This window comes from Nicrophorus vespilloides, unplaced genomic scaffold, assembly GCF_001412225.1.
Source record: "Nicrophorus vespilloides isolate i.1.1-1 unplaced genomic scaffold, Nicve_v1.0, whole genome shotgun sequence".
Lineage (NCBI taxonomy): Eukaryota > Metazoa > Arthropoda > Insecta > Coleoptera > Silphidae > Nicrophorus > Nicrophorus vespilloides.
In genome coordinates this window covers 23,077-33,216 of record NW_017095875.1, presented here as the reverse complement: position 1 = coordinate 33,216, position 10,140 = coordinate 23,077, and the positions used below count along the sequence as shown (strand labels likewise).

At 32.2% G+C, this 10,140-nt stretch overlaps 1 protein-coding gene across 5 annotated transcripts in view; it reads left to right on the top strand.

Annotated features, from left to right (window-relative positions):
- The first annotated feature begins 747 nt into the window (after positions 1-747).
- Positions 748-10,140, top strand: part of LOC108567427 (paired box protein Pax-5) — a 30,395-nt gene continuing 21,002 nt past the window's right edge. For all 5 annotated transcript variants that reach the window (XM_017927931.1, XM_017927914.1, XM_017927904.1 and 2 more), the window contains exon 1: positions 748-1,362. In XM_017927931.1, the coding sequence (XP_017783420.1) occupies positions 1,233-1,362 (130 nt within the window). In that variant the 5' untranslated portion in view covers positions 748-1,232. The remainder of the gene's footprint in view (positions 1,363-10,140) is intronic.

Below are 10,140 nucleotides of genomic sequence, written 5' to 3'. Positions count from 1 at the left end.
TTTTATGGTATAATTTTAGATTTAATTAAAACTGAAAATATAAAGGATTTGGAAGCTTCGGATCAAATGAATTGAGTAACGGTTGAGATGGTTATTTTCGTGTGCGAAATGTATACAGTAAATATTAATGTGTGAATCAGTTTGCTCAGTATACAAAACATAATCAGGGATGTATTGTAAAGGTATGTCATTTATTGTTGAAAGGGGGGAATTTGCGGCTAATGAAGATCGGGTTTCGCATTTTTTGTGCGTGCGATAAATAGTCGCGCGTGGTGTTGCGTAAGCTGAAACGGACGGCCGCGACGAAGTCCGAGCCAAAAGTGCCGGAGGAGAGAGAAGATGCGGTGGTAATTATAGGAACAACGGAAAACGGGAATGGGGGAAACGGGGGGACGATCGTGACAGGAGGGGTTGGGGGCGGGACGCATGCGCTCGCCGCCCGCGATCACTCGAAAACCACCAATGGGCGCCCGGTGGGCCGGCGGTCGACGGCAGCGCAAGCGCTACCCCTAAACGCATCCGGCCTACCCCCTAATGCCTTCCACCTCAGATTAACTTAAAGTCAACCGAACCCGTGAAAAAAAAAGAATAGCGTAAAGAAGTAGCAAAGAAAGATACGAAACAAGAAGAGCGGATATGCTAATAAACAATAAGGACTACATCAAGAGGGATAGAGATAGATAACTCTGGAATCATCGAATGGAACCGATGAGAAGCAACAGTCGGGAATGCTAATTAATCGCGCGCTTTGATTGATTCGAAAATTATTCCGGGAATGACTGGTATATTCAACGTAACGTTGTTTGTTCTTCGGCGACGTGAGTCCGATGATGCTTTGCCGATTTTATCCCTTGTTCATCCAGGGGTGCGAGGCGGAATGAGCGCGTCAAGAGGCGAGCGAGTTTGACTTTGCAACCGCTGTGACACACAATCCTGTGACTCTGTGGTGGATGTGACTCCGCCCCACGGCGACAGGACTCGACGTTGCCTTCTCAGTTAGTCCTGCATCCAAACTGTGCGGCGTCGGTCTCATCCCGACGGCAAGCGTCGCTATCCTCTCACAACAAACAACAACAAACAAACAATAAACTAATAACAACAATCCTCCCTCGCGTTGCGGCCGATAATACACGCAGTTCAGTTCTCTGGTGATACTACGTAATACTACAGTTTCTTACCTGGAGACTTCTTCTATGCTTCAAAGACCGTTTCACCGGGAAATCGTTTAGTGGATGTGCAGTGAAATTGGCAATCTGGAGACCGCGAGTTTGGCCACTCTTCTATCTCTGAGGCCATCGGGTGCGGCCATGGACCTCACAACCGCATACCGCTACAATCAAAATATGATGGAATACTATACGTGTAAGAACAAACAAACATCATTTTCTCTCCCAACATTGCATATGCTATCATTACCTCTCATAGGTTCTCTACCTAAATTAATCTACAAACATATCAACAGTTTTATTGCATCTCAACATCAATCACAAATTTCATCTTAAAGAAAAAATGCAATACAATCCATAATAATCATTAAATCATTAATCAACAGATTTATTCTAACCAATCAAAATAAATATTTAAATCTTTTAATTATGTATAATGTGATCACAACACGCCGATAACTTTGTAGTTAATTCAAGTTACAACGTATATCGTCATTCAGTTTAAATGACATTGAATCCAATCTACATCATTTACAATTATCTAATTTGAAAAGATTAAAGATAAAATCTTCAATGTTGTTAGAAACCAATTGCAATCATTTGTTGTCATTGACAACCAAAAGACTGATATATTTATTTTACTTGTTTTTAAATTATAATTATTATTAACTCTGCTATTTTTAGTACATTATTATATCGTAAAAATGTTATTCCTTTAAAAATATATAAATAAATATTACATGTTTATTATACATAATACACTAATAGTTTTTTTTTAATATTATCATCTCTATCAATTAGATAATCTATTTTCTATTAATATGTTTCTATTGTGAATATTCCTTTGTAATAATTTATAATTAATGTTTCTATTTTTAATATGTAATTATTTGTAAAATTATCACAATGTTTTTATTAATATCAATTCCATTCATTTCAAAATATAGATCAAATCCAATTATGTTTTGTGTTTATTTAAAAATTTCTATTTTCATTAAATATATACTTTAAAATTTTCATTTTACATTTCTAAGAAACGTATATTTATAATGAATGATGCAAAATATATTTTTAAATTATATAGAATTATTTTAACCAGATTTTTTCTAAAAGAACAGAATTTTTAAATAAAATAATCTAAATTAAATGAAAAATATATATTAAATAGTTATCTTGTATTATTATATACAATTAGTGATTTAAGCAAATGATTTCCACTAAACTAATTACTGAGTATTTACCAAGGAAATGCAGTTATTTTAACGAAGGAAATTAATCATTTAAATTCGTTTTATCTTAGCAATCAAACAGAATAAAAACTGTATAGTAAACTCTAGCGTTTTGCATCCACTTTTCATAATTCATATTTTTCCGTGAATAATAATAATTGGGGTATATCAAGTTTCGCATCTCTCTGGACGTGACTTCGCTCGCCGTGCCCGGATTGTTCATTTCACTTTCGCCATTCGCGTTCCAAACTGGTTACTTACTACTTTGTCTACAGGAATTCATCCAAAAATAAGATTCTTAGTTTAAAATTATTTTACAAAGAAACAACTAATAATTTGATTTAAAAATATGTTTTTTTTCCCTTTTTATTAATTGTAAAATAACTGAATATAAATATTATTTTAAATACATATATTTTGATTAATGTTAGATAGGATCATCCACTTTTATTCTAGTTAATTATCAGATTTATACGTGCGTGATTCACTATTAAATCGTGTAAAATAAATTAACTACCTAAATATAATAAATATAAATACCTTTACAATTTTATTGTAAAAATAACTTTATTATCATAATTTTCTTAAATGGCATCTATACAAATACTTTGAAATATTTTTTTTTGTTTCATTAACAAAATTAGTTTTACTATATTCGTTTGTTAATTATAGTTATGAAATACTTATACTAATCAATAATACAGATGACATTGTATGAAATTCACGTGTTCTGGTAAATGGAACAGAATGTTGATAAATCTGGTTTTCATCCGGTGGATAATCCGTTTATTGTCCGGTCTATACGTGCACGATGCTCGATAAGATTGTGGAAAACAAGGACGAGAATGGACTGAGAGGACAAAAAGGGGGGTGAAACCTTCGAACAAGTGTTTGAGAGCGATATTATCATAGCAATTCCATTATTACATATTTAAATATATGTTTATATATGAAATACTTGTATACGTGGCATAATAGAATCTTTGAAAATTGAATAAAAAAATATATTATTGATTATTATAATGAAAATGTACAAATACTTTCATTAATTTAAATAGTTTAATTGCTTTCATAGATTTAAAATATTTTTGTTTTGATGGTTTATTTTGTAATTATTTTTGCTACATTCACTAAATTAGTTCGCGTTGGAATTTGCTGCTTATAATTATGAGGTAATTATCATAATATGTAATTCGAATGAAATTGTAGAAAATTCAGGTGTTCTGATAGAAGGAACAGAATGTCGGGGAATCCGGTGGATAATCCGTTTATTGTCCGGTCTATACGTGCGCGATGCTCGATAAGATTGTGGAAAACAAGGAAGGATAGAAGGGCGGATCCTCGAACAAGTGTTTGAGTGCGATATTGTCATTTGAACGGGGTGGATCGTCCAACGGGGGAGGCGTAATCTGGAATCGGTGCGGCACTTCGACACCTAAGCTATCTGATCCGTAGATACGATCTGGAACGAGGCATTAAGTGCATTACAAAAAGCTTATTTCAATTCAGAGTCGAGTGGATTGGGGCGTGCAACCGTCGGCGATGGAGGCGGCGAGGGGCAATACGGATTATTAATATTATTAGTTTACTTTCGTCGTCCCCTAAAAACGATTATCAGACTTGGCAGGACCTGCCCCAAAAACACACACATGTTATGATACTTATCTGCTTATCGTATTACAAGCTCGCGAAGGGGGATTCCCTGGTTTCGCGTTTCTTGGTCATCGCGCTTTGTTTTGTTTTTTTTATATACATCGTTTTGTTGGTTAGTATTTCATTAGTTGAGCATTTGGTTGCTCTATCCGTTCGAGCAGCTGCCCGGAATTTATCACCTCACCGAAAACACAATGCAACCCCGATGGAAGGAAGGACTGAAAAGCTTCAATGGGTAGGAAAATCTGCAAATCTGGCCTAGAAGAGAGAGAGAAACGACGGCTACCTTTTATTTGCATGTTTATCAATATGCAATTAGCTCAATCGTAATTTACTACAGTTTTGAAGGCGAATTCATTTTCGCAGACATTATTATGGACAAGATAATAATTATCTATCTGTTTCGAAACTGCGACAGCGAATTTATTAAAGGAAACACGTGCGATTTTATAAAAATTCACCAATCCTATTCCGTAAGTAAACGCAATTTGTAATTCAAATACTATAACATATTTTTGAGACATTAATCTTCATCGTGTCCAGACCATAATTAATATATTTATCACCACCTTGTAACCAATAACTGCGATGATTATTTTACTAATTGGTTACCAACATTTCTTTTCGATCTTTGAAATTTTTTTTTTTGGGATGGGGTGGATTTTGTAAGATAACAAAAAACGAATACCATTGAAATAATTAACGCTGAAATGAGCGGCGGGGTTTTATTGAATCGCTCGGTAATAAATCAGGTTTATGGTTGGCGGTAATTAGTGTAAGCTTGTAATTGATTGTTTGGACCTTAATACTGATTTATTGCGAATATATCGGAGAGAGCCCAGCAACACTAAACACGTACACGTCCAGAAGGAGACCGGACAACCTATCCTTCTCTCATTCTCGCGCACAAACAAGCTCTATTATTAATAAATAATTTCTGCAAAAAGGATCAAATCGACGCGAAATAAAGCAAACCGTATTGACAAGAAGAAGAAAACGCACTTAATTATAATTACGTGCAATTATGTCAGGAACAGGTGGAAATAAATTCAGGCATGTTTTATTTATTTACTTATTTTTATTTATATTATATTTTTTTAATTCCTCCGCTCGCTTCTTCTTATAAATTATAATTAAATCAAGCCTTTTTATTTCGATGCGCTTTTAATATTAATCGCGTTAATGGAACTTTCCTATTTGTAATTGTTTTGTATTTAATTTAATTCTACTGTGCCGACGAATTAAAATGCTTTTCCTATTGTTGTTTATTGAGGAAATGGTTATTGAACCATTACTGTTCATTAGAACCGAATATTATCCGTAATGATTAAACAATGTTACTATTAAAGAAAGTATCTTTCTTCTTCTTCGCTGACGTGAAGGTAAATTATAATGAAATACCTTTTTTTGGGACAGGAAACGTTCTCTCATTAAAATACTCTTAGTTATAAAACATTTCAATAATTGTTCCATTTCATGTGCATATATATAAAATAAAGAAATAATTAAGAGAAATTCCAGAATTAGATAATCCGATATTGTATACGTGGCAATGAAAAAAATATTTGGCCGTATTTCGCAAACAAACATAGTCTTACGCATTGTTAATAGTTTAATTGATTCTTGAAATCGAAAATATTTTTTAGTTCAGAAATATATTTTTTTTGCATTTACAATCTGCTCTATTTACACATTCAGAACTTTCCTTTATATCTTTATAACTGATCTGAAGCGTGACAATCATTCAGTTGTGATTCTAGCTTCTCTATATATTTCTTGTATAACTTTATGATTACTCAATAGCTTGAAGTAAAAGTTTTTGATTAAATATATGTCTATCATATTATTATTATTAAACTAAACCTGAGCTTATTTAAATAACTGTCAATGAGAATCTACTAGAATTACTAGAAAAATGATAATCATTCGTAATTGAATATGAGTCAATTTTTATTTTCCCATATCCTTTTCATCCTTGATCTGTTAATGTAATCTGTATATAATAATATGTACGTCATTTGCAAAGTGACCTTAGGTTTAATGGTGTACACATATTTTTTATTCTCAGAAAATTTAATTCGATTTTGCAACTAACAACAAATGCATTATATATTTATTTGCGAAAGAAAATAATGGTATTATACAAAAAGAAACGAAACTGAAAACAACAGCATTTACAGTTATGATAATTATCGATACGGATTTAAATAGCATTCCTTGCAAAAGGCTACTGACCCTATCTATTATTATGTACGTAATTCATTTTAATACATATAAAACTATTTTTTTTCTTGTTTAAAACATATATGATTATTATTTTAGTATAAATAAAATAAATTTGTATAGCGAAAATATCTTTATTAAAATGATTATGTTTTTACATTATAATTTATGTTTAAATGCATTAAACACATTAGCAACTTCTTGAACAAACTTGATAATAACATTAAATTATTGATTCGGTTTGTTTTAATTCACCACAAAACCTGCTTTAAGAGTACTAAAATTATAATATGAAATATTTTATAAACTAGTTATGTTAAATTCGCTACACAACCACAAGTAACTTGCTTAATATGATTAATCTTCAATATTATAATTGTATATTGTAATTACTAGAATCTCCCGTGATATTTGACAAGTACTTGTAGAAGTTATTTAACAAGTAACCAATGTAACTCTATATATTTTTATGCAATATTTTGATAATAAAATTTATTCCAATAAATTACCATAGTTGTAATGACACAATAAGAAAATTAAAACCAAATTGATGAATATTTATATTTAACAAACGTTAAATATAAAAATAAATGAAACAAAATTCAAATAATTTAATAGATTTTCAATTATTTATAAATAACTTAAAAACCTATAATGGTTAAAAAAATTGCCGACGGCAAAAATAATAAAATATAAATTAGTTTTTAAAACAATCACATAAAAAATATATCAAAGTTACATGATATATTTTTTATGTGATTGTTTTTTCAATTGTTACATTTTATATCATAAAAAAATAGATATTTAATTATTAGATAATCCAATCAATAATTAACAAACCTTTGCATTGCAATAACAAATTCTTAGATAAAAAGAACTTTTACCTATTGTTAATTATGTAATAATCGAATATTTGCTAGTTACTACAGATTTTTCTATTTATATTTAAGAAAATTAGTTTTTTTATCTTGATATTCCTAGACTTGATTATTATATGGTTAAGAGGGTTGTAATTAGATGGAAGTGAACCCTCAATAACAAGAGTTATTGAAGATGATCTAATTTGGGGTGAGTCAAACTGTACGTATAATTTAGAAGATTAATACAATGTGAAGAGGTCGGATGGGGGTAAGGTATGAGAGTTGCAAGACGTAAATGTGTTTTTAAGTATTCGCACGTGGGTGTTTGTCGCACGTGTTTGCGATAAGACAGGGAGTGCATTGAGTTGGCTTCGAAGGTGGATGGATGGATGGTAGGATAGAGGATGAAGGCTGTAGAGGTATTGAGGCGAGGAGGATTTTATAAATAAGTCGGTTTCGGTTTGACGGTACGCAGGCGGCGGCGACAAGTCATTGTGCAGAATGATGCCGCCGCCGGAACAAAGGCGAGTCTGTTCGACTTCGAGCTTCGGACTAATTGGAGGCTAAACATAGATCGTCCAAGAGAGCGCAGCGCGTTTATCAGGCAGCTTCTATCTGCGACCTCACCGACATCAACTTTGTGTGCACCATCGGGGTGGTCCTCCAAAGCCAAAATCGATTAGATTATACCTAATATCGTGATGGTGATGATTGTACTATTTTTTTTTCATTCTGAAGAGCTGCGGGGTGGCGATAAGTGCGCCGCAGAAAAATTCGCCGAACGACGTGCCCACCCCCAGCGCACACTGAATCGGCACGCGACCGGCACGCGTTCGCCCCACGGTCGGCACTTGTCATCCCGAGATAAAGCCGCCCGCTTCCGGTGAAAATATTATATTATTTTTGACGTACACACAATTTCAATTCTATGTTGTTTTTTTTTGCTGGCTGTCTCTTCTTTCTCCGCCACCCCCCACATACGCAAGCCATTTGCCCATTATTATGTGATCGACCATAATAAAACTTAATGCGTTTACATTCGCTCCCCCATCGAAAGCAAAAAAATATATATAATATAAGAAATAAAAATACAAACACCGGAAGAGATACAAATGACAATAAGCACATCGCACGATGATGCACATCTTCCTGATTGATTACACACATAAATATTAACGTAAAGTGTATATAAATGTAAAACATATATAGTTTTTATTTAGAAATATTGCATCCTCATGATAATGTCAGAATCTTGGAAATAAGTTTAAACTAAATTATCCACTTAAAGATCTTTTCATGAATAGTTCATAACTTTCAATTGATTTACAATAAAGTCAGCCGGTTTAACACATTTAAATAATTCAAATTATTAAGAAATACAATTACTACTACAAAGAAAATATTAAAATATATGAACAAAACAATACAAAATAATTGATTTATTATAATGAGCTATGGTAATTACAATGATTAAATGTTAGATAAAAGTTAATAGCAAAAATAAGAAACTAAAGAATGTACTAATTAAATTATATATTTAGACTGTTATGCTTAATTAACGATAACAATGTAATGCGAACAACGAAACAGATAGTTCAAGAACGCCGTATTTGTTTTATGTTTTTTTTTCTTCTGCTGGTTAATTGTGGCTGAATCGGATCTGGAAATTTATCGATAAATAATCGATGCGATTAGATTACCATCTGGAATCGAGCTCGGAATTTATTGGCTTCCGCATCGCTTAATCTCGCCGAGTTAATCATATAATTCCGCAATAACCATTTGCATTATGGAAAATATAAATATAAAGTACGTTTCAATCAGATCGGCTTCCCCATTAAAGCGAACTGCTCACCTCTTCTTCTCTTCCTCAAACTTGAAATTTTAAACGAAATGTTCATAATAATATTCATTTTAATAGTTACAATAAAAATACAAACATTAAACAAAAATCAAATAAATAATTTAGGACAATCTCAAAAAAAAAACACGAAAATTTTAATTTGGGATATTATATATTTTTCCGTCAATAAATTCTATTAATTTTCAATCAAACTATTCTTTACAACTATTAGTTGTATTTATATTTTGTTTAGAATCTATAAATTTAATTGATTAATTAATAACAGTTAATTGACAATCATTATTTAAACTTAAAATACTTAATTATTTAAAAATACGACTTTCAAATTTGCTTATAATGTATATTATTTATTATTATTTTTAATTGATTCTTGGATGTTGTTGTTAATTAACGTTATGATTTATAAATGCTTATAGCAATTAAATGATATGTTAAATATACATATGATCGTATACAAGATAACCAGTAATCTCATTGCATCTATTACTTTGTTTTAAATCGTATGCAAAGAAGAGCGGAAAGGAAGACAAAACATTGGATGATCATCGTTTTTGGTCTGTTCTCGATTTGTAAATGTGTGTGTAATTAGAAATCGGAGCGGCTCGCAAGAAAAGGCATTGATAATTTCCTCCGGAGCTTCTGTTTGGAGATTTCCGTTAGTTTGACCCGATTTTGTGCGCGTCTACGTGCTCTTGTGGTCGAACAAAGGCGGCCGATCCGCCGCCTCCGCCCGCTTGCAGCAAAATGCAATAACCATAGTAACGGTGCCAAAAACCACTGCATCACAAAACAGAATTAGATTGCCACTGAATATCACAAAAAAAAAACAAATCAAAAAACGAAACCTATAAACCAAAAACAAAAGGTAAAGAAATACCAATGATAGTAGTAGATTAAGGCTGATGAATTACCAGAACGCGTGCGTAATAATGTTGTTTCTTTTCATCAACTTCGAGGAACTAATGATAATAATAGGAATAAGAAGATGAAGAGCGGAGCAAAAAAAATTGGATAAGTGTATGTATGTGTGTGTATAGGTTGCTTGCATTCCGGAGATAGTTGCATACACTATCTCCACTTTGGATCACCGTTAAGCAATTAATCCGCGCGAGCGCTCCGTGTGTACTTGTACTTACTTTTTTTTG